This window comes from Mus pahari, chromosome 1 (assembly GCF_900095145.1).
Source record: "Mus pahari chromosome 1, PAHARI_EIJ_v1.1, whole genome shotgun sequence".
Classification (NCBI taxonomy): Eukaryota; Metazoa; Chordata; class Mammalia; order Rodentia; family Muridae; genus Mus; species Mus pahari.
The window spans coordinates 83883908-83909812 of NC_034590.1; the positions used below are offsets into that span (position 1 = coordinate 83883908).

At 45.3% G+C, this 25905-nt stretch overlaps 1 protein-coding gene across 1 annotated transcript in view; it reads right to left on the reverse strand.

Moving 5' to 3' along the window:
- Rras2 (RAS related 2) overlaps window positions 1–22774 on the reverse strand; it is a 68057-nt gene extending 45283 nt beyond the window's left edge. The window contains exon 1 of the mRNA XM_021198178.2: window positions 22394–22774. Coding sequence (XP_021053837.1) covers window positions 22394–22501 — 108 coding nt within the window. The 5' untranslated portion in view covers window positions 22502–22774. The remainder of the gene's footprint in view (window positions 1–22393) is intronic.
- Between the last annotated feature and the right edge of the window lie 3131 nt (window positions 22775–25905).

Genomic DNA, 25905 nt, shown 5'->3' on the forward strand with positions numbered 1-25905 from the left:
GAGAGAGAAGAGGAGAGAAAGGGGGGGGAGAAGGAAAAGGGGAAAGGGGAAAGGGGAAAGGGGAAAGGGGAAAGGGGAAAGGGGAAAGGAGAAAGGAAAAGGGAAAAAGGAAAAAGGAAAAAGGAAAAAGGAAAGGACCATCTCACAGACTGTCCCCACTTCCATGTGCTCTTGAGGACACGCCCACACACTCATGCGCACACTCTCGCGTGCTGGGGTGGGGCAGGCTAAATAAACACAAGTTTGAAATTTTAACTAAAAAAAGTTTACCAAGCATAAGCGGCTACCATATGAACTCACTCGATTGCACTTGGGAATCAAGCCATTTGTAAGACTGCTATTAGAATTATGACAATAAGCATCCCTGAAATGCAATAAGACAGCCAGAAGTTTCATCTATGAGCCAAACTCTCCACAAGAAAAGGAAAATCTCACATACAGAATGCTGGTCGGTTCCAAGATGTCTTCCAGGAGCCATCCCATTGCATACCACAACTTACCAGAGACACATGTCAGGGATGAAAATGATTTATTTATCCACTCCTATACCCTGGGAACTGAAGATAAATAGTGCCTCTGCCCAGTCACTGGAAAATAAGGCCTCAAACCCCAGTCAGACCTGGGGATGCATGAAGAGAAAAACCGTCTGCACCCAAAGGTGACTGAGATGAAGTCAAGCAGCTCCCTGGAAAGAGGCTAAGACTACATCTAACAACAAAAGGGCATAGAGATGTACGTGTAAGTAACAAGCAGAAACGTGTCAGCAATAAACTCTGGTGGGCACGGGGCATGAGCCTGACAGAGGCGTGAGGATCAGGAGTCAGTTACCCTCTGCACATAATCAGGCTGCAGGTCAAGCGGGAGTTACCAAAGACTCTGCCTCATAACTAAATGAATGAACGAATGTTAGATATTATATGAATGAGTGAACATTAAATAAATATGTTCCAAAAGAACATCTGACAAAACTATACTGTTACAAACACTGAATTAAAAACAACATGATATTCACAGAATTCAACCAAAAAGTATTTTCTGAAGAATTATGTACGATGGCAAGGAAAATAAATGGTAACAAAATGAGACCATCTACTGTTTCCATTCTGATTTAACTGTTTTAAAATCTCCAGGATTGGTTCAGATTAGCCCCAGCACCTGTCCCAGGTATGATCCCAGCAACAGAAGGGTGTGGAGGACTTTCCAGCCAGAGCAATCCAGGACACAAGGACAAACAGGTGCTGTGATGCCAGCACCTGAAGGTAGAGGCACTAGAGGATGAAGTTATCCTTAGCTACAAGGCTGCATTCACAGCCAACTGACACTACATATGAGACCCTATCTTTAAAAAAGAAAGATCTATAGAATTCATTTACATAAAGAATCTAATTTGCAAACCACAAAAGATCTGAGGAGATACCAAAGAAGCTACAATTAGCCACTGTGCAGTTGAAACCACTAGCCATTAGGGAAAAGCAGAGCAAAACCACGGTAAGATAGCTAGCTATGCACTCAGGAGACCCGCTAAACAGCAAGTGGATTCAGGACCACCAGAGTCCTCCAGACAGGCTGTAGCTATAAGTGGTATCAGCCTTGGGACACTGCCAAGCTGCTTTTCAAATGGATGCACTTAGTATCTGACCAAAGTGTGTGTCAACCTCCAAAGAGACTTTATTCACAGTTCCTAAACACTAGAAACAACCTAAATGGTCCATCGACAAGCAGACATGAATTACTACCAAATAAGGAACAAACTACCAAGAGTCAACACCACGGAGGAATCACAAAGCAAACATGCCACCCACAAAAGAACACACTGCAGTCATATCATGTCAGGACTGAAAACAAGTCAAGGGCTGGGAGCCAGTCGCTGGGTAAAGTGCCCGTACATGGTGGCACATCTACAATCCTCGTCCTGAGGACCCCTGGACCTTGCTGGCCAGCTAGCCTAGCCAGATAGGTGAGCTCCCGAATCAGTGGAAGGCATCTTTCCAAACTAAGGCCAGAGAGACAGCTCAGAGGGTAAAGGTACTTGCCGTTCCTGAGACCGATTCCCACTGATTCCAGAATGCATACAGAACTGTATGAACGCCACAAAGCTGTCCTCTGACTTCCACACACAATGCACCATGCACACCTACACATATAATAACTAATAACAAACACAGTGGGGTGCTTGAAGAAAATACCAAGGCAACCCCTGGCCTCCACACAGACACATACACAATTAATAAATTAACTAATTAAATAAAAAAAGCAAAGTATGTCTAACTAAAGACTGATCAAAGTCAGGTGGTTACCTGTGGAGGCTGCTGACGGGCACAGTGACCTTGGAGTGCTAGAACACAATGCACTCATTTGTCAAAATTCATACAACACATGTATAATGGGTGTGCCATTGACTGTACAGTTACTATTACATGATAAGCATGTCAGCAGCAAGAAGCAACCAGGGAACGCCCTTGCCTCCTGTGGCAGCCTTCTGAATTGCTTCTGCTGCGTTACCCGGTAAGGGAAGCATTTTGTATTTTTAGTCATTTTCAAAAGAATTCACTCCGTTTTCTCAGTCAGTTAGTAAGTCAGTTACAGGGGCTGCAAAGATAGATGACTTAGTAGTTAGCACGTTTGCTACTCTTACAGAGGACCGAGTTTGGTTGGCAGTCCACAACCATCTGTAAATCCAGTTCCCAGGGATCCGATGCCCTCTTCTGGCCTCTAAGAACATAATATGAATATGGTGCATAAACAAATATACGTACACAAAAATGCTCGTATACATAATAAAAACAAGTTTTTTAAAAAAAAATTTAAAAAAGAAATAATAAGGGAGGTTCCTAACTTTCTTTCGAATTGATGTAACAGGAACACGAGCAGACTGCAGTGCTTTGTATAAAAATGTAGACAAGAAGCTAAGTGGGTGTCCACCACAAGCCCACACCCTCAAGCACCATGGCCACATTTTATATAGCTCTGGAAACTAAGACTGGGAGTGGAAATGATATACATTCCAATAAACCCTGAAAGAAGGCTCAACGCTAAGGTCAAATGACTATCCAGCTCATTAAAACCAGGATTTTTGAGTTCTTGGGATAGAAACTTGGGAGGATTTTCAATAATGTCTCAGTTTACTGGAACTCAAAGGCAGCCACTAGTTTAGACCAAGTTTCTACACTAAACCTTACAACAAAACCAAAATTCTGCTACTCACCCTGAAAACGACACTCCCAAGCTGAAAATGATTAACCTCCCAAGAAGTCAAGAGGAAGGGAAAACTGACACCATAGCTGGACAGGCAAGCTAAATGAAGAAGATGGCCCCTCCAGCTTAACCCTCACAAGCAAAGTTAACTGAACAACCAATCAGCATTGGCCGTTTCTACTTGCGAGTCTCTGGGAAACCTGTAGTCAGCCCTCTCTGCAGAAGTGCTGCCAGAGTATACAACAACGATTATTAAAAAAAAAAAAAAAAAAAAAAAAATCAAAGCCCATTCATCCTTTAAATCTGTTCAGTTCTGGAAACTAAGTCTCAGAGCTGGAATGGTAGAGATTCCAATAAACAGTGAATAAGATTCACAAGTCAAGTGGCGATCAATCTTATTAAAAACAGGATTTAAATCTGTGATGGTGTTCAGAATTTCTCTCAACAACTATGGCAGAAACACCTATGACCACCACCAACCAACAGAAATCAGATCTTGTAATCCCAGCTCTCTGAGGCAAGGGAATTCCATGTTTGAGACTACCCTGGTCTACACAACAAGACTTTGTCTCAAAAAGAAAAGATGTTTTTAGTTGAAATCTGTATTTAGATGTATTTGCTTCCCTTTATAATTAGGTACATATAATATAGAATTAAAAGAGCATTCTGTGGTGAGAATATGGTTCAGTGGTAGAATGTCTGTTAGCATGACAAAGACCCTAAATCTATCTACAGCATTCTCCTCCTGTTGAAGTGTATCACCTAGGCTTTAACAGATTGACAAAAGAATCCTTCACACACACACACACACACACACACACACACACACACACACAAATGGAGGGGTGGGTCTGCCACTCTCAACAGCCCATTTTCCAAACTTGTTCCATTTCAAGATTTTTAAATGTATATATTCTTCAGCAGCAGTAGCAGCAGCATCACTCTGTGTGTGTGTGTGTGTGTGTGTGTGTGTGTGTGTGTGTGTGTGTGTAACATGCGTCATCATCGTCACTGTCATTGTGTATATGCATGTGCATATACACATCCTCAAACATGTGGCTGTCAGAAGACAACTTTGTGGAGTTCATTCTGTCTCCTTTATGTGAGATCCAGTGATCAAACTTGGGTCTTCAACAAACAAGCACTTTACCTCTAAGCAAGGTCACCAACTCCATCACAACAGTTTAGTGGCTCCATTCACAACAGGACAAAATGAATGGCTCTGCTTTTGGGATCACATCAGTGAAAAAATGAGTATCTTATGAAACCCAACCACACCAGAACTGAAACACTGTTTCCAGATCTCAAAAATTCACACAGAGCAGGCACTGTAGCTCGAGCCTGGGATCCCTGAGTTTGGAGGAGGAGGCAAGAGGAGCCAGAGTTCAACCTAGACTTTATTTTAACACCCTTCTTCAAAGACACTAAAGCATCAAGAGGGGACCCCAGACTTTCCAGAGATTTAACTGCTTAGTCATCATATCCCCAAACAGCAGACAATTACAATGTAAACTTTCAACTCCCAAGAGCATTTAGCCCTCTTTCCCCACCTTAACCCTACCTCACTCTCCTACCTCTCACTAGGTCCCAGCCACTCCCTGTTAAATGCATGGCTGCTGTAGTGTTTGGTTTATTTAGGTGCTGAGAACTAAGCACACACTGCCATCCAGTACTGCATACACCCCCAGCTCTGATTAGTTTCTTTCTGTTTGGTGTGGTGGTGAGGGAGTTGTATGCATGTTCAAGTACTGAGATGCAGGAGTGAACTATTGAACCCAGCGCTTACCAGTATTTTTCTTATGAAATTTTTTTGCCTGCTGTTAATCAAACAACCCAGGATTTTCATACATGCCAAGCAAACACTTGTAGTACAGCCTACAACCCCGGCCTCTTTAATATGGAAATCAGTCATGGTCACATATCCAGGACCCAGCATGTGTAGTGACCTGGAATTCAGTCCCTAGCAATACATATAAGAACTAGAATATTCTTAATGTATAGAATGCTAAAGTCCAAAATTCGTTGAGATCCAAAATTTTTGTCATGGAATATTTGGAAAGGTCTGGATTTATATGCATTCTGAATTTTTGAATTGGGAATGCTCACCTATACCTGAGGGAAGCCGTGAAATCCAAACACTTCTGCTCTGGGCATTTTGGGTAAGTGACCAACATATACCTTAAGATTCCTCCTACCCCGTCTCTCCAAAAAGCACAATTTTCCAAATAAAGGGCAAGTTCTGTAAAACAACTGCCAAGTATTTTGTTTGTTTGTTTGTTTGTTTGTTTGTTAGTTTTGTCCTAACCTTATAATCACCTAACCTGTAGTATTGGCACACACCTTTATCCTAGAGCTCAGGAGGCAGATGCAGGGCAATCTCTGTAAGTTCATAAAACTGGAAAAAAATTTCTGCAATTCACAAGAGCAGTAGCACATGTGCTAAATAAATAATCCTATACTGCCAGAGAATTTTTTAACACCTGATGAAAATGTTCACCATTCAAGTTACCCTCCCTCTGCTTCCCATTCTCCTCTCCAACCAACACCACCGTCTTTTCTGAGACAGGATCGTGTACCCCAGGCTAGCTGCCAATTTGTTACACGGTGAAGGCCAGAGAGTCACAGTGCCAGTTTATGGTGCTAGCCATCAACCCAGGAACTAGTGTGCTAGGTCAGTACTCTACCAACTGAGCTACGTCCCCAGGTCCCCACCCCACCTCCACCACCACCACCACCTCAGCCTTTCTGAGACATGGTCTCACTGTTCGGCCATGGCTGGCCTCTAGCTTGCATGCCACAACACCTAGCCCAGTTACCCATTTCTTAAGTGAGCGAACTGCATGGCCAAGTAAAAGTAAAAGGCATAGCTCAGAACACAGGCTTAGTATCTGAATAGTCCCTACTTTCTTTTCATCTTGATTCACACCTGCATAAAGCCGTATTCTGTGAACACGCATTCTGCATACATAAAGTCGTGCTGTGAGAAGCTAAAAGCATCATTCCTCATACAGAAAACTTGGGGCGAATTAATCATCAGTTCCAGTAACTGCCCAGATTAAATCAGACACAGAGATTTTAGAGTAATTTTTAGAAACCACGTAAAGCCATTTTAAAAGCAAATCACAACACATATCTTTCTGTACAAGTGTGTGCACACACGCTTGTAGACACACATTTTACCCACAAATAGGAACTTTTGACTGTAAAAAGAATCATAACCAAGCTGTATTTATTGTTTGAGTAAACATGGAGAGAAAAGTATTTCCCACCCTTAAGGAAACCCCCAAAAGAACACATTCATGTCTTGTCAACAAATCATGATACCATTAACATCAAGAGCTAGGTTTCCATCTGACTGCATAGGTAAGTCCGAGCACACACATTCCCTGTTCTTACTTAGCTATAACTAACTACAATATAACAATAACTCAGAGACTGCTGTAAGCAAAAAGCAAGATGAGCATCGCACTTACACATAAACACTAGCAACTGAAGACTCTGGTGTCTCCTCTGTAACCATCCCCCCACCCAGCCAGGAGGTGATGAACAGCCAGAAGCTGGAATGGGGTGCTTGTGCATTTACACACAACACTGGCATTCCCAGGACAAGGGGCTCAGTGTTAAGCTACATTTCAGAGCAGAGCTGGTCCTAAGCTAGCTTTCTCAGTAGCTGTCATTACCAGAGCTGGTAGAATACCTATGTGCTTCCAGAGAGGCCTCAGTTATGCTTACCTCTCCCCAGCATCCATCCAGGCTCCTCTCAGGTCCTTAGAGGACAGAGAGGGTTCGGGTTGAAGAAGACACACTACACTGTTCTTGCAGAGGACCATGGTTAGGTTCCCATGAAGCAACTCACAACTGTCTTAACTCCAGCTCCAGGGGGATCTGACACCTCCACAGACCTCATAGATCTCCACAGACAACATATTTAAAAACGAAAGAAATACTTTTTAAATATAGTTACTTCTGGCCTAAAATTTTTGAAGACACGAGAAATACCGTGACACAAAATGCAAAATAGGGGCAGTAGTCCTATCGGGGAGGGACGTGGGGGCAGAAAGGAAAGACACAACCCAACAGCTAAAATAACATTAGCCATTTAACTGGTCTCCGTACCCCTAGCCACACAGTTGTCTATTTATTACAAAGGCAACAACAGTACTTTCTCAGTGCTTAATAAGCACTGAGGTCTCCTGCCATCAATAATGGGACAGACAGACAACACAGGCCTCTTCACAATGATGTGCTAGAGAAAGACAGAACAGCACTGTGTGACACAGCTGCCCAAAACACACCATTTAATTCTGGTAACTGCATATCACACAAACCCAAATGTGAGATCTCTTAACAACTGAAGACTAAAAATACATGACAAGGTAAAAGCAACACCAGTCCTGGCTAAATCCTGGACAGAAAAATTTTCTTTTCCCTACAAAGAACTTCAGAACAAGGTAAGTTAAATTAAGTATGACTATGGTTTCCTGGTTCTTATGACAACAGTGTGGTATGTGAGCAACTCCTCAGATGACACACACTGGGTTTCAGCAACTGAACTCCCATACATGCAGAAAGGTTGGGGCACAGCACCTGGGGGAGAGGGGAGTAAAAAAGGGAAAAAAAAAAAAAAAAAAAAGGCCCCAAGATACTACAAAAGCAGCTGGAGACCAGGGTCCTATCTAAATACTCCCTCAAAAAGGTCCTCCTAAGAAGAAAATCTGAGCCAGAAACATGACTAAGAAATAACTCAGAAATAACAACATTTGGTAAAGAATCCAGCTTTGAACCAGCTGACAGTGGCACAAAGCTCTAATCCCTGCACTTAGGAGGCAGAGGCAGGTAGATCTCTAAATTTGAGGCTAGCCTGGTCTACAGAGTTCCAGGACAGCCAAGGCTACACAAAGAAATCCTGTCTCAGAAAAAAAGCAAAACAACAACAACAAGACTCCAGCTTCACAAGAGTCTTGTATATGACTCTGCTGGGTGAGACCTTTTCTCAAAGTGAGAGTTTAAGGCCAGACATGATGATAGCTCATACCTTTAATTCCAGCACTTGGGAAACAGAAACAGGTGGATCTGGGTGAGTTCAAAGCCAGCATGCTCTACAAAGTGATTTCCAGACAGGTAGTGCTTCATAATAGAGATTCTGTCTCAAAAAATAAAAATAAAAAGCAAACTAAGAGTGTAAACGGAGTAGAAGGGCTTTGGGAAGGAAGAGGGTCACACAGGCAGGTAATTAACACCCCGTGAGAGCAGTCCTTCTCTTAGGTGTGAGCCAGGGGCGAGCTTTGATGACTGTACACTGTGGCTGCCCAGCTGAGAGCAGGAAGCATGTGTAGATCCAGCAACACGGATCACAGATCAAAGGACTGGAGAAGGGATGCTGGAAAGAGCACTGTGCTCAAGCCCCACTCTTCAGTTAAATAAGCGGCCCCTTCAGTAAAAAGACAGAAATACATGCACAGTGACACTGAAACGTCAGGATTAGCCAACTCTACACTGGCTTCAAAATCAGAAAATGTGAATTCAAATCAAATCTGTTGCCACTGCAGGTTTTTGAGCAAGTACTAAACAACTGAGTCTGGGTTTCCCCCCATGTGAATCAGAAACGATAAAGTAATTACAGATCAAGTAAGGCAACTCCTGTAACTTTTAGTATGATGTCTGACACAGAGAATCATACATGCAGCCAGGCTTGGTGACATACATCTTCAACCCCAGCACTCAGGAGACAGAGGCAGGCAGGAGTTATCTACAAGGGTTCCATGCCAGCCTACTTTACATAGCAAGCTGCAGGCCAACCAGGGTTACATAGTAAAAAACGTATTAGCCATATAACAACAGAGTATTATATGGCCTTTTACACTTTTATTGAAACCTACTAATACAGATAAGTTAAGAAATGAGAGGATGCAGGTCCACTACCCAGATACCAGCTACTCGCTTGGGATATCATCAAGTTTGTTACCCTTTACAATGGCAATCACTTAATCGTTGTATATCAATATTTCACAACCGTAACATTAACTCATAACCCAAAATTACAAAGACCACAGGGCTTGAATCTGTTACACAACACATACCAGGATGGGTCTAAGCAAACAGTGATTAGTGGTGGAAAAGTCATCCAAAGTAACGATCACGGGGATCCGCTTAAGTAATAGTCTAGAGTATGACAGGAGGTTAGGAAAAGGAATGTGGAGTATTCTGTGACAGGCAGAGAGGACAGCTGGGACAAAGCCGCTGGAGCAGCAGCTGTGCACCACGCACTGTTCATCCAAAACCACAAACTCAAGTAACCCGTGTCAGACAGCTTCATCTGACTAACACTGCTTCCTGAAACCCTGCGCCATAGAGAAGCCTGAAGTAGGCACATCACATACTGTAAGAAGATCATGGGAGTCTCCATGGTCAAAACTGAAAAACGGAGATTTGCAGCCCAATCACAATTGGCAGAGATTCCTGTCCTATTTTCATACCTACTCAAGCAGTGTGTGCTGTCATCAGACATAGGCCCAGGTGCTCCGGCAGGCGGAGGCAGGACAGCTGGGGTCTGTGCTCCAAAACCAGTCAAGGCAACAAGCATTGGGAGAGCCAATCTCACACATAAATAAAAGGTTTTGATTAATGAATGGATGACCACATAACCTCCCGGACTTCACAATGGTTAAGGAACCCCAAGACTCAAGATGTAGTGAACTCTGAAGTACTCAAGCACAGCCCTCACCATTCCCACTCTGTTCTTAACGTCTTTAAGCACAGCACTTGGGAGGCAGAGACAGTCCGTTCTCTGAGTTCGAGGCCAGCCTTATATACAGAGCAGATTCCAGGACAGCGAATGCTACACAGAGACACCCTATCTCAAAATAAACAAATAAACAAAAACAAAAAACAAACAAAACCAACCTCTGCTTTAAATTCTCTTTCTATTTTCTTTATTCCAAAACCCCACAAACTTCTCCCTCACTTAAGAGTCCCATCTGTAGCCCAGGCCAGCCTCAAACTCCTGGAGATCCTTCTGCCTCAGCTAGGGTCACACAGGCAAGTGCCATGATGACAGGCACCCTCTAAGGTTAAACTCACTCAAGTTGAAGACAAGCCTGTGTGTACATGTACAAAAATGCACACAGAAAGCTTAAGGCAAACTCCTACCTCAGCTAGCTGCCACTTCTTCATTTCAGAAGCGAAAGACCTGAAATCACAAACTGCACGGTCACGTCTATCTCCGTCATTTCTGAGCCATCAACATTCTGTCCTATCACAAACCTTCCTTGCAGTCGGACGTGACTGCCCACTCATCGATCCTCTGCTTCCAGCTAACAGACGACTGTTCTAGTCTCAGCCACACGCCACGATGGAACCAAAAATAAGGCATGAGGAGAAAAACCCACCAGGAAATAAGGCAAAGGTAGCTACTTTGCAACTCCTTCCTCTCAAGGCTCTTTCACATCTCTCAAATCAGAATTTCCAGAGAAATTAAGATATATAAGACTATCTTGTCCAAAGACCATTTGGGCTAAAGAAGACTATGTGTGGATCCACTACCATAACGTACTTATGTGTGTATGTACGTGTGCACGCACATGTACACAGCATTTGGCTGGAGGTCAGAGAACATGTGGTCCTCTTTGTCTACCATATGGGTCTCCGATATGAACTCAAGTCTCATCAGGCTGGACAGCAGGCACAGTTACCCCAGAGCCATCTTGTAGACACATTTTTTTTTTTAAAGATTTATTTATTTTATTTACATGAGTACACTGTCATTGTCTTCAGACACACCAGAAGAGGGCTTCGGATCCCCATTACAGATGGTTGTGAGCCACCATGTGGTTGCTGGGAATTGAACTCAGGACCTCTGGAAGAGCAGTCAGTGCTCTTAACCGCTGAGCCATCTCTCCAGCCCATTTGTTGTTGTTGTTGTTGTTGTTGTTGTTGTTGTTCAATCTCTCTGAACCTGAAGCATGCCCTTTTGGCTGCACCGCTAGCCAGCAAGCCCCTGGGATCTATCTGTTTCCGTCCACCAGCTAGGTTAAAAGTGCACACTAGTCTGTCTGGCTTTTATATGCGTTCTGGAGATCCAAACCTCATGCCTATATAGCAAACACTTTACCCACTATACCGTCTTCCCCAGCCCTGCTGAAACAAAACCTCAAGATTCAAATAGGCATGTATCATATATGATTTCTCATTACAGAGAAACTCTGAAATCCAAAAGGAGAGCTGGCTCTTTGCCCTCTTCAGCATCAGCTGCTAAGGGGACATAAATAGACACAACTCATTTCTTCCTAAGACCTTGTTTTGAAACAGAGTTTCATACAGTGCAAGCTGGACTCAAACTCCCCATACAGCCAAGAGCGACCTTGAACTCTGATCTTCCAGCCTGCATCTCCCCAGTCGAGTACAAGTGAGGTCCATCATGCCTGCTCCTAAGAGCTCTTTGATTTCCAATTAAGTTTTATTCAAGACCAAATGCTAATACTTAATAAACATGAACCAATATTTGGCAGTCCACTTAGCTGTGCATAACAAAGGTGTTCCTGGCCTGTGATTCTCAAAAATCAAGAAAAATAGTGTCAAGGTGAATGGGGCTGAAAGCGATGTCTAGTCTGAAGTGCCTGTGCCCGTGGGGATGCGGAAGCAGCATCTACACATGATTCACAAGCAGCTCAGTCCAGATGAAAACAGCTTTCTACCTAGGACAACAGCAAAGGCTGAGCGGAGTCAGTTCTCAGAAGCAGCCTCTACTTCTGAAACCGTCTCTACACCAATATCCTTAGTGCCAGAGAAATAAAATAAGAGTTTCAGGCTAGGCTACAGAGTACAACTCCATCTCAAAACACAGAAGAAAATAATGAAATTCTTAATCTTGCTAGAACAGCAGCACATGCCTGCACTCTTAGCTATTGGAGACTTAAGTCAGGAGTTATCACAATGTAGAGGTTAGACTGGGTGACAATTGGAAGACCTGGGCTCACATAACAAGAATCCATCATTAGTGCTGGCTCGGAGGATGTAGCTTAGTTATAACAGGGACAAAGCTCTTAGTTTAATCCCAACACCACCAAAATGTAAAAAGGTCCTTACTGTTCTAAGACACAGAAAACCTACAGGTCCTTTTCTTTGACCTTTGATCCACAATCAAAAGGACCCACTCAACCTTTCTCCAAACATAAGTTACATAAAACTTAAGATGACGGGGATTAGGGACAGCTCAGCAATTAAGAGAACATGTTCTTATGGAGGACCCAAGTTCAGTTCCCAGTACCCACCTCTGGCAGCACGTAACCATCTATAGCTCCAGCTCTAGAGGATCCAACACCCTCAGTCAGCCTCACACACACACACACAATATAAAAAAATAGGCAATAAAAAGAAATCCTAAAGAATAAAGAGAATACCCAAAGTAAAATTACAAATGTTCTAACAGTAAGTACTAAACACTGAGAAAAAATATAGTTCCTGGAAAAACACTATAGTAAGAAGCAAGTAGACATTTACCTGATTTTGGATAATGAAAACCAACAAGAGTCTATAGATGATATCATGAGAAAGATAACAATGTTCAATATTGAGGTACACAGGCATACACACACACACACACACACGCACACCTCCAAAACCTCTTTCTACATGCTCCAGTGCTGAAAGATGAACAGTGAAGGATTTAAAAACTTGAAAGCTGGGCTGGCATTGTAGCTCAGTGGTAGAGCATTTACATAGCACGGGCAAGTCCCTGGGTTCAATTCCAGCAATGGGAAAAAAAAACTCTGAACTGAAAACCCTATGCTCTTTCTAAAAAATCACAACGCTCTGCCAAGAGTCCAGGCATAGTAACTACACTGAATTTCTCATGTTGAAATCTTCTTGATATTATAATAATGCAAAAAATAAAAATATTGCTGAGCGGTGGTGGCGCACGCCTTTAGTCTCAACACTTGAGAGGCAGAGGCAAGGAGATCTCTGAGTTCGAGGCCAGCCTGGTCTACAGAGTGAGTTCCAGGATAGCCAGGGCTACACAGAGAAACCCTGTCTTGAAAAACCCTGAAGGTCAACTAGCCCTTTTGTATCAAATCAATGAAAGGTTCAGAACCCTACAGCAGTGTCTCTCAGCACAAATCAGTTCTTGACTTCCAACATCATGAATGCTTCTTCATAAGTAAAGAAATGTGCATTCTTCTTCACAAAGGCAAAAATAATAACCACCCTAGAAGAAATGGTTTCATTAAATAGTATCAAGATTTGGAAAAAATACCAATTTTGTGCTCTTAAGAAAATACTGCCACCATTTAAATCAGTCTTTATCAAAAGACACTAACCCTGCTTCAGATATTAACGCTAGACATCCAGAAAATGCCAGCCATGACAAAGGCAAATCTAACAGAACTTCCTAGAACAGAGTTACTTAGAACAGTATGGAACAAACATTACACAGCCAATGAATGCAGGAATAGCCTGGCACTTCGGAAGATAACAGAAAAAGATAAATACAAAACTGGAGATGAAAACCTTCCCAGCCCTAAGAGCGTCTCGCCACTTTCCCAGGCAAGCTAGGAACAAAGACAAACTTGTAGTGGCATCCTGAGAAATGTTTCCACTGCAATGATAAGTGGGCCAGGCACACCGGGAAAAGTTACTTCTGCAGGAGAGAAGTGAGAGGGAACCAGATAAAAGCAAAGAAAACAAGATTTCCACCATTTCTATACATCTGCCCTCACCATCGTCCTGCAAAAGTAAATACAAGCCTATATATTCTCATTAAAAAAAAAAAAAAAGTGCCTGAAAGGGCTGGAGAGATGGCTCAATAGATAAGAGCACAGACTGCTCTTCCAGCGGCCATGAATTCAAATCTCAGCAATCACATGGTGGCTCACAACCACCAGTAATAAGAAACAAATAATAATAATAATAATCTTTGGGCCTGAGCAAGTGGGGCCTGGAGCGAGCAAGAGGGAGAAGGGAAGAAAAAAAAAAAAATGTCTGAAAGTTATTCAGTGTACGATTCCCCACCCCACCCAACCTCCCCCAAAAAAAACAAGACAAAGAGTGGCTGAGCAGGCAAGGGAAAGGCTACAGATGCAGTTTACTGTTTCTCACACCCGAGATCCTGCGTTTCTAGCCTCAGCAGTGAGGGTTGGAGGAAAACATAAAAGAAGTAAAACAAAAAATAACAAACTAGCAAAAAAGATAAGCATAATTAATAACATATACTATATACTCTTTGCTTTTATTGATGCTTACAGAGTATATACACCACAACATACATGCAATACCCACAGAGGTGAAAAAAGGCATGGGATACACACACACACACACACACACACACACACACACTACCACCACCCCTGAATTGGAGTTACAGGTGGTTGTGAGCCTCCTAGTGTGAATTCTGGGACTAGAACCAGGGTCCTCTACAAGAGCAGCAAGTGCTCATGACCACTGAGTCACCTATCTCTCCATCCCTCAGCATACTATATTCTTGAAAGCCTGCTGAGTGGATGTGTGATGGCTTGAATAAGAGCGGCCCACACAGGCTCATGCTGCGTTTGAATGTCTAGTCCCTAGCTGGTGGAATGTTTGATTAGGATTAGCTGTGGCCTTGTTGGAGGAAGTGTTATCACTAAGGGTGGGCTCGGTCTCTCCCTCTGTCTCCATCTCCTTCACCCTCTCCTGCTTTCGGATCAGTGTGTCGCTCTCAGCTACTTCTCCAGCATGTCTGCCTATGTGCCATCATGCCAAGACACCAACTACAAACTCAGGAAAGGTGTCTTTAAACAGAGAAAAGGTTGGTTTCCTTTATGCCTCAGTCTGGTTACATTCAATGCCCAGCTATTCTTTAATAGACTTCACTGGCATAACCCAACAGTATCAGTCCCAGGGAGGTGGCAGCACCTGTGATGTGTTAGCCATCTTGGTACCAGCTTACTCCCTGACGTTCACAAGACTAAACTACCCAGTGATGTGCTTCTCGGAATATCCAATCCATGATTAAGCTACAAGCCTCTAAAACAAACTATTGTTAACCTCAAGCAACATTGAAGAGGCTGGGGGGGATGGGGGTGCCAGGGGGCAGGGGGCATGACTCTGAGGCAGGGCACCTCCCTCAGATGCCCTGGGGCTGACTGTAGGAGTGTCATCTGTTGGGCAGGAAACCTCCCTGAGATTCACCGGTTCCAGCAAACTTGGATATCAAAGTGAGGTCAGCCAGGTACCTCCTCTGTTAGAGAAATACATGCTGGCAGAAGAAAATCCAGCTACTTCCCTACATAGCCCATGCTAGCCAGGAACCTCCAGTTGCGGCCTCCCGAGAGCTTGGATCAGCAGCATGCCCCACCACACCCATCACCTCTCCTACTAGTTTTAATAAATACTCATTTATGATTCTTGCTTAATCATTATGATTGCCAAATGGTTATTTTCTGAGTCTGCTATTTCCTGTGTGTTAATTCATTAGTCAAAATTCTGCTTATTTATTTATCATGATAAACTGTGCCCAACTCAACACAGGGGAATTCTTCCAGGCTTGCTTGTCTTTCTCGGACAAGTTCTCATCGTTTTGGTTTTTTTTTTTCTGAATAATTCCTTGGACTGCAGAACATTCCAACAGCCCTGGAATCAAATCTCTCTGAAGTTGCGTCTGGCACTCTGGATGTTAGTGGTCCACCATTTCTACAGCCCTCAATGGAGTTGGAAAGGTGCTCAAAGGAACTCAGATGCATACGCATTTCTGTGCCTGTCAACTCTTTAACTTGTGAGCTCAGGCCAGTATCCTCAAGGTCAAACACAGAGTTCAGGGTAACCTTTGCCCTTGCTGATTCTGCAGCCTCCTCTCCAGCAGTGAGACAATGGCCCCTATTTTCCAAACTACATTTCTTATTTGCTAATACAAAAGTGCCACAAACTGTAAACCAATGCCTATGAGAGAAAGAAAGGAGGGAGGGAGGAAAGGGGAGTGGGCAGAGGCTGAAGGGGGGGGGAGGGGCAGAGCCTAGCAACCAGAGTTCAATGTTTGCTTCAGGTCCCTCTCTATCCTGAGGATACAGTCCAAACATTTGTTTCAAAAGTTACCTGAAGGATTTCCCCTGGTCTTTTCATTGTTTATTGTTATGATGGCCAATTAGTTCGTTCGTGTATCTGTAGCCCATCTTCTTTGTTTCTTGGGACAAGATCTCACATAGACCTCACTGGCGGTAGACAGCAGACCCTCCTAGCTCCACTTCCCAAGAGCTGGGATCACAAGTGTACACTACCCATACCTGGCTGTACCCCTCAAGATGCCCCTTTTCCTTCATTGCTTGACTGCATTACTTACTGTTTGCTGCTTACGTACCGAGTGGATAAAACGTTAACATGATTCCAAAAAGGGTCCCTGTCCCTGTTCCCACCACCACTTCCAGTCCATCCCTCCTCAGTCTCTCGAGCATCCCTGTGTCGTTTTGGTTTTGTCCCCATGAGCAAATACAAATTTATTTTCTGCGTTTTTTCCTTCCTTTATATACTATAACAGGAGGGGTTTTTTAAGTGTTTACGTAATATACATATGTGCATGGAGGTGCACAGGAGTGTGGAAGTGTGCATAACCCATGTGTGGAGGCCAGAGGCTGAAGGTGAGTGACTTCCTTAATTGCGCTCCTCCTTATACTTTGGGGCAGGATTTTTTTTCCTTCAACCCAGAGCTCAGGGATTCAGCTACTCTAGCCAGGCAGCTTGCTCCTGAGGGCTCAAATGCCCAGAAACCACCAACATGTTTGTGGGCTCTGGGCATCTAAACTCCAGTACACACACACACACACACACACACACACACACACACACACACGCTTTACCTACCGAGCTATTGTCCCCTTAGTCCCCAGGAGTTACTTTTGAACTTTTTTTTTAATTTTTTATGTGTATCAGTATCTTCCTGTACATACATCTGTGCACCATTATGTACCTGGTGCTTGGAAAGGCCAGGAAGGCAGTCAGATCTCCTGGAACTGAAGCTACAGACAGTTATGAGCCATCACGTGGGTCCCAGGATTCAAATCTAGGTCTATGAAAGAGGAGCCAATGCTCTTAACCACTGAGGAATCCCCGGCCCCATGTCATTAGGGAAAGGTTGAGGGGGGAGGGAGACTGCAGGGAGACATGGTCTCCTTATGTAGTAGCCCTAGCTGGCCTAGAACTCACTATACAGACCAGACTAACCTCAAACTTACAGAGATCTAACTGCCTGTGCCTATGCCTATGCCTCTGCCTCTCAAGTGCTTAACAGTGTGTTCTACCATGCTGCCTCTTAATCTATGTTGAGGAAACACTGCATAGTTCATTGGGACCGCTCTCAATCATTCTTGTAGCTATGTTTCTCTGGGGAACGCATCACTGTTAGTCCACTGTTCCTCTGTGTAGGTGGCTCAATTCATGCAGTTGACTGCACCATCACAGCCTTGTACATGTACATCCCATGATGCTCAAAGTGTACCTTCAAATTTCTACAGTTAGGGCTGTTGAGCCTATAGGTAAACATATAGGTAATCAAATAAGTAGGTATCAATTGTCCTCTAACCACCTAATACAATGCACTCACTACGAAGAACACACTGTCATGCTGGTGAACACTGGAGGGGAATGCAGCAGAAGTTCAAAGTCATCCTCAGACAGACAGCAAGTTCAAGACCAGCCCGGGCTATGAGAGCCTATCTCAAAATAGTTAAATAAAGTTTAAAATCTTAAAAGTTGGCTGGGTGTAATGGTACACATCTTTAATCCCAGCACTCGGGAGGCAGGCTGATCTCTGAGAGTTCAAAGCCAGCCTGGTCTAGATGTGAGTTCCAGGAGAGCCAGGGCTACACAGACCTTATCTTTAAAGGAAAAAAAAAAAAATCAAATTAGCCACACACAGGTTAAGAGGACAACGATCAAGGGTTGGTTCTCTCCTTCCATTAGGTGGGTTCCAGAGACGAAACTCAGGTCGGCAGGCCTTTCTTCACTGAGCCATCTCTCCTGCTCTTAGGTGTCTAACTTCTAACTACAGTGTCTCCAAGATGAGGCAATAGAACAGCATTGATGTTAAAGGCCCAGCCTTGGAACGTGGATCAAGTAATTACTGACACAAAAAACAGGACTCTATCTAGGATATGTGATCTAGGAAAGGACATGGAAAATGCTTTCCTCAAAAGGCAACATCTAGGAAGAAACAATTTTTGAGGCAGCTGTCCAAGCTAACAAGGTCTTAAGATGAATGTTCAAGAATAAGAAACAAGCCGGGTAGTGGTGATGCACACCTTTAATCCCAGCACTTGGGAGGCAGAGGCAGGCAGATTTCTGAGTTTGAGGCCAGGCTGGTCTACAGAGTGAGTTCCAGGACAGCCAAGGCTACACAGAGAAACCCTGCCTCAAAAATAATAAATAAATATAAATAAACCCAAATGTCATGGCAGTACCCCAAAGATGGACACAGGGATCACAGACCCCTTAATTTGTTCCTCTTCCCAATGCCATACTCAATAAATTTACTTTCTCTGCTTTTCATCATTACAAGTCTCTTTAATTGGTGTGTCAGGGACAACTGGCAGAGCCTAGCTTGTCTGGGGTGTCAGAGGCCAGGCTTTGACCCTAAATGCACCGGTAACAGAACTACCACTAAGCTATGCCATCATCTCTTAAAAATCAATCCCAAAATTAATAACATTTCCCCAACTCTAATGAAATCAATACTCACTGTCTAAGTACCTCCTGGTGGAGGTGGAAAGGGAGAAGCCAGAAAATAATGGACTACATTATGGATTGAGGAAAAACTACAAATTTTGTTTTGGAAGAACATCAAGATACCAAATAGCCACAAATAAGGTGATCACGGACTTACTCAGCCTTGGCTGTGCTGGGTGGTTTGATTTGCTGGCATTTTATTTACTCCAAAAACCCTAAGCACTCTGTTACTCTCCCTTTTCAGATGGGAAATTGAGACCTAGAAAACCTAAGAAACTAGACCAAAGATACCAGCGAGTCAGGACACAGAAGAACTGTAGAATTACAAAGAGCCAGAGATCTGTTCAATGAAACTCAGTGTTTCACAGAAAAGAACTCAAAGCCCTAAAGAAAAAAATGGGAGAGGCAGAAACCTCCAGTTATCTGGGCTGGAAGAAGCTGAGACCCCCAACTCTCTGCCTTCCACTCTGTGTCAAAATTATGTCCTAACCAGAGGCTACTCACCACTTAGGTACTCTAGTCACAAATAGAATGTACAATGGTTATTTAAAATAAAGAAAGTATGAGCAGCCAAGCTAAATACAGACCGGTAATCCTAGCTACCTGAGATGCTGAAGCAGGAGCACCAGTAGTCCAAAGGCTAGCCTGAGCTCCAGGAGCACCAGCAGTCCAAAGGCTAGCCTGAGCTCCAGGAGCACCAGCAGTCCAAAGGCTAGCCTGAGCTCNAGTCCAAAGGCTAGCCTGAGCTCCAGGAGCACCAGCAGTCCAAAGGCTAGCCTGAGCTCCAGGAGCACCAGCAGTCCAAAGGCTAGCCTGAGCTCCAGGAGCACCAGTAGTCCAAAGGCTAGCCTGAGCTCCAGAACTCAAGACTATCCTAAGAACCTTAGTAAGATTCCATCTATAAAAAATAAATACAATTAAGTTTTAAAGGGATATGCCAAGGTTACACCACTGCCAGAGTCCTGGGCTTGATCCCTAGTGCCTGGTGAGGTGGTGAATGGTCAGGGTTGGGAGGGAGAACAGAAACTGAAATGTCATCGAAACAAACACCCCTTTTATGGGGAGGGGGCACTGTGAGTGTGGTATGTATGTTTCTGAGTCGGTGCGGGTGTGTTTGTATGTGTGTGCTGATGTAGCTGATAGACTGTGGCTGTAGTTACTTAATCGAAGAGTAACAGAGCAAAGGAGGTAGCCTTTGTAGACCTACACCTTGTCCCGAGCCCTTGATGTTGATCCATTTGTCTTCCACAGCTGTATAACTTTATTACCCCAGCTTACAGATGACTGAAAGCCAGAGCACAGGCAGGTTCAGTACCTTACCCAACATCACACTCTGGGGAATGGCTGGGTCTCCACACAGGTGCTGTGTGTGCCTCCTTCCTCCTCACCAAGTCAACCTCAGAGCCTATGTCCCTGTTTCACCAGCCCCAAAAGCCCCAAGTCTCATACGCCTCTCCCACTCCCAGCTCCCCACACATCGGCCTCCTCTTTCCAATCTGGCCTGTGACTCCCCAGGTCCATCACATTTCCACTCACACAACCCCCCCCCCTTAAGACACGGTGCTCTTTTTTGGTACTAGGTCAAAGGCAGAGCTTTCTACACACTGGGCAAACCACTCTATACTGAGCTACATCCCCCGTGCATCTCTGAAGCCTTCCCACACTGACTCCTTCAAATCCCTTTGCATCTAAAGGTCTCCTCTCTCACACGTACTGAAGTGACTATTAAACACAGTACACATTGCATGCTCAAGGCAACTCGAAGATCTTTCTCATAATGCAAAAGCTATACAGGACATGTACTGAGAGCCATTTAACTAACAAGAAAGTTGAGGCACTGAAAGGCTACTTGGGTGTTTTCATAGCCAATAAACCAAAGGCACACATTCAAGTCTGTAGAATCCAAAGGTCCTTATCAGCATACCTCACTGCCATGCATGTCTTTACTTGACCTCATTTTAGAGCCTCTAGATACCAGACTACTCACAAAGTCGTCAACAAATGAATTCGAGCAGGTCCTGAGGAAGACAGTAATCGCCTGGAGTGTAAGGGTTTTTAAAACTATTTCTCAAATATTTTAACTTATGGAAACAATCATATTCAGATAGTCCATCTCTCAAAAACTTAAATGCTTCTGACTTAAATCTAAGTAATGTTATCCACCCAGGACCGTCCTCTGCCTTCTTGGTTCCCTCCAAAACCAGCCATCAGGGAGACTTAGCTGTGACTTGTTTTGCTGTCAGCCACTTAAAAGTCTCTTTTGGTCCCAGGCAAATAACAACTGCCAAAAAGCCAGACTGAAGTCTGGTAAACTTAAACCACCACCACCGAGCATGCTGTCAACGCTCGCGACATAAGCATCCTCTCTGAATACAAAAGTTAAGCAGCACTTTTTAATTCCATGAATTATTACAGGGGCAGCTACTGTTCATTCACTCGATGTGAAAACGATCATTTAGGTTATGGAACTGTGCGTCTTAATAACACTATAAACACCACAGTTACATCGTCTATCAATTCAACAAATGAGTGAAACAAAACAAAAAACAAAACAAAACAAAAAACCATTTTGCTACCCGTCCTCTTTAATACAGTAAAAATACCTTTGTTATTTGGGTACCTGTGCTCTCTCCCAACATATGCCACGCCTTTCAGGGTGACAAAAGCAAGGAGATCTGCATTTGCTTTTAAAAATCAAAAAGAAAAGAGAAAGGAAAATCACTCGGACGTCTTAACCTAGAATAAAGTCTAAAGACAAATTTCACCTCCCTTTTCTTTGACACAACCTGACTTTCCTCCTCCAGCAACCAGAAAAAAGGGGGTGGGGGTGCAACACAAAACTCATACTCTTCCCCTCCTAGCGGGGCTCATCCCAAACTTCACCTAAGCGCGAAGCAGGCAGGCACCGGGAATTCCAAGGAAATGGTCTCGCCCCTATCAAAGCACATTTTTAACTTCCTCGAAGCCATTATTTCCCTAGGGCACGATCAAACACTCCCACCCGGACGTACCACCAAACAGACTACTTGTAAGAGAAGCTCAAACACACACAAAGAGAAAACACTACTGGGAGCCGGCGGCGCGAAGCCGCCGCCAAGTAGCCCGGGCCAACGCTGCCACCGAGGCAAGCGCGGGGTCCCCACTCCGGCCCTCAGGGCAGGAAGCCCGGCACCGCGACGCGGCTGCAACCCGCGGGCTCCCGCCCTGACCGCAGTGATAAGGTGGAACTGCGCTTCCCACCCGGCCAGCTCCGCCCTCCGGGCCACATTCCTGAGAAGCCCGAGTCCCCGGACGCCGCGCCGGGCGCCTGGCGGGCAGCAGCGCGGCGCCGTGGCCGCAGGGCAGGAGCGCAGCGCCGACTCCTCGCTGTTCCTGCCCTCGCAGCCGCGCGCCCTGGCCCCGCGCGCACCGCACGCGCCGGAGCCCCGCACCCGCGCGCCCCGGGCGGGGTCGCCGCGGCCACAGGTAGCGCCACCCCGCCACCGCCACCCCGCAGGCCGTCTCCAGGCACCTGGATGAACTGGATGGTGAGCGCCGACTTGCCCACGCCGCCACCGCCGACCACCACGAGCCGGTACTTCTCCTGGCCGGAGCCGTCGCGCCAGCCGGCCGCGGCCATCGGGACGCCCCGAGCCCAGCCCGGCCGCCGCGCGCCCTAGGCCCGGCTCCGGGGACGAGTGCGGCCGGCTGGGTTACAGGCGGTAGAGAGCGCGGGGTCCGTGAGTGGCCTGGAGGGTCGCGGAGCGCTATCCTCGGACCGGCTGGGAGTTGCCCGAGACGCTGAAGAGCCGGGAAGGCTCCAGGGCAGAGGACGCAGCGGCCGGGGAGCGCGCTCCTCTTCGCGGCTCTGCAGCGCAGCCGAACGCAGCCTCCAGCACCGCTACAAATGGCCGTCTGGGGGCCGGGCCGCTGGGCTGGGGTACTACATATGCATGAGGGGGCGGGGCTAGGCCGCGCCCGCCCAGGCGGAGACTCCGGAGCGCCCTAGGCAGCAGACCCTACAGACCTGCCCTCAGAGCTCCGGTAGGAGAAGGAAGAAACCGGGAAGATGGACGGCGGTGACAGTAATTGCATAAATCAGGGATCGTGCTCATGAAAGAAACAGCCTGTGATGGCGTGGATGAAAAATAGAACTGTTGTCATATTCACTCAACTCCGTACCCTGTTTTCGGAATGCAGATGGTGACTGTATTTGTTTAAAAAAAAAAAAAGTATAAGGCAGCGATTGAGGAAAATGAGACCCGTAGCGGTACCTGAACATATGATAGTCTAGTGGCAGTGAAAGAGTGAGTGGGTAGTGATTGAGCTTGCATGGGGCCACAGTGCATGTGGACAAATCTGGGGTGTAACATCTTTGTTTTTTGTTCCTATGTCTATGTGTGAAAAAAAAAAATGTGTGGTAATTGCGTATGAGGGTCGTGAGAAATTTGCAGGTTGGTGACATGTTTTCTACCAGGAGAGTGTTCCTTGCTACACAGCTTCTACCAACAAGATCAAGCCCTTGCCCTTAGAGTCCAGAGGAGGAGGCAGCCAGGACAATAGGCACCTTGTGAGACATAATGATAAGAACAACAGCTGCTCAGCACTGAGGTCCAAGGTGCACTTATCCCAGAGCTGGCCCGTCAGAGAAGGTTTACCCAAAGACCCAAGGAATAATCCTGTAAACAGATGAGTGATTGGGAGAAAAGTATTCCAGGGAAGAAAACCAAGCTGAGCTGTATATGATAGCCGTGCCCTCAGTTCCAGTGTTCTGAAAGCAGGAGCAGGCAAAGCTCTGTGAGCTCAAAGAGTTCAAGGCCAGCCTGACCTACACAGTGAGTTCAAGGCCAGGGCTACACAGTGAGACCTAGTCTGAAAAGATAGAACGAATGAAAGAGAGAAAAGAAAACCATGAGATGCAGATGATGCCAGAGGTGGCAAAGGGACACATTCTGTTGTGTGGTTTTGATTGTGCTGGGGGGAGTTTACAAGCTAACAGATATAAATAGAAATGCATTGTGTGTTAGTTGGATGTGGTAGGGATATCTCTGTAGAGGCTGTGTAAAATTAAGGCTGTGGTCTCAGAGGGTACACTGGTTCAAATCCTGCCTACTTTGCTAATGGCGTAGCGTATGGGAACTTAAGCTCTGTGCCTCAGCTTCCTCTTCTCTCAAATAAGGGCCCTGGGCCAGTGGACAGCACAGGCAAGCTGATGTCTGGAACCCACAGGGAGGGAGAAGAGCAACGCCCAACACTTGTTCTCCGCCCTCCACAGTGCCTTCACTGCAGTGCATACATCCCACCCAAACACATATATACACAAAGAAACGCAGTGCATAACACATTGCTAGTGTGGGCTAAGCATGGTGGTTTTATAATATGCCTTCCAGTTCTTGAACACTCAGTGCCCTGAAAGCCAGTAGAATCCAGTGGGGGAGATACAGAATGGCTTCCGAGGCCACAGCATAAAAGACCACACAGTTTTTAACTCTCTCTTGAGAGTCAAGTGAAAATTGATTACCATGAGAGCTGTGTATACATACCAAACAAAAATGCTCCTGAATCCAGAAGAGAACCAGCCAGAGAGAAGGAGGAGGGTCCTGGGAGGGCAGTATAGGGGAGGGGCGAATTTGAGTGAAGCATCATAGTGCATGTGTGTGGAAATGCCATAGTGAAGCTTACCTATTACTCTGTATCCATCTTGTAAATTTAATTTAAAGTCACAGAAAAAGCTGGAGAGATGGCTCAGGGGTTAAGAGCACTGGCTGTTCTTCCAAAGGTCATGAGTTCAATTCCCAGCTCACAACCATCTGTAATGGGATCTAATGCCCTCTTGTGGTGTGTCTGAAGACAGTGACAGTGTACTCATACACATAAAATAAATAAATAAAAATAGATCTTAAAAAACAGAAACAAAAAACAACACTGAAAAATATGTATTATGGTGGTGCATGCCTTTAATCCCAGCATTCAGGAAGCAGGGATGGGTGGTTGAGTCTCTGTGAATTTAAGGCCGGCCTGCTCCACATCTTGAGTTCTAGAACATCCAGGTCTACATAGTGAGACCCTGTCACAAAAAATAAAAAGAGGAAGGGGTCAGAGATGAGAGGTTAAGAACAGTTGCTGCTCTTGCAGAGGACCCAAGTTTGATTCCCAGAACCCACATCACTGCCTATGATTCCAGTCCCAAGGGATCCTATGTCCCCCGCCCTCTCCCAGACTTCACAAGCACCTGCACACCCATGGCATACACATAGACAAAACTAGTTTTAAAACACAAAAGCAGGCATGCAGCAAAGTATACAGGGCACCCTTAGCCCCGAGCTCCCACTGACCATCACCAGCGCTATCTGCAGTCATCTCCGCGACGCATCTAGGACAACCACCCCAGTGCAGGCTTCAGAAGAACGCAGCTCCTCCTGGCCTCTGGCTGGGAAGCTCCAGGAGAGAATGGCCCAGCCCAGCCATGCCTTAACCCCTGACCCACAAAGTCACAGCAAAAACAAAATTATGGCTTGTGCATTCTGTGTGTGTGTGTGTGTGTGTGTGTGTGTGTGTGTGTGTGTGCGCGCGCGCGCGAAAGAGAGAGAAAGAGAGAGAGAGAGAGAGAGAGAGAGAGAGGTGGGGAGAGACAGAGGGAGGTAGAGAGAGAATGTGTGCTTGGGACAGACTTCAGGGCCTGTTGTAGACTGCATCCCAGCCTACACAGATGTTTATTTTTTTGGATTATTTTATGTGTATGATGGTTTGCTTGCACCATGGTATTTCTGTGCACTATGTGTATGTGTGGTGCCCACAGAAGCCAAGAGAAAGTGTTGGATTCCTCTGCAATTGGAATCAGTTATGAACAATTGTAAGCTTGTATATTGATCAATTGTATGTGGGTACTGGGAATCAAACCTGGGTCCTCTGTACAAACAAGAAGAACTCTTAATTCCTAGCCATTTCTTTAGTCCCAGTTCCCCACCCTGCCCCCGCTCCCCCCAACCCCACCGCCACTCCACCCCCCCTCAGCCGTCCAGTCAGCACTCACGGGGGATGTGG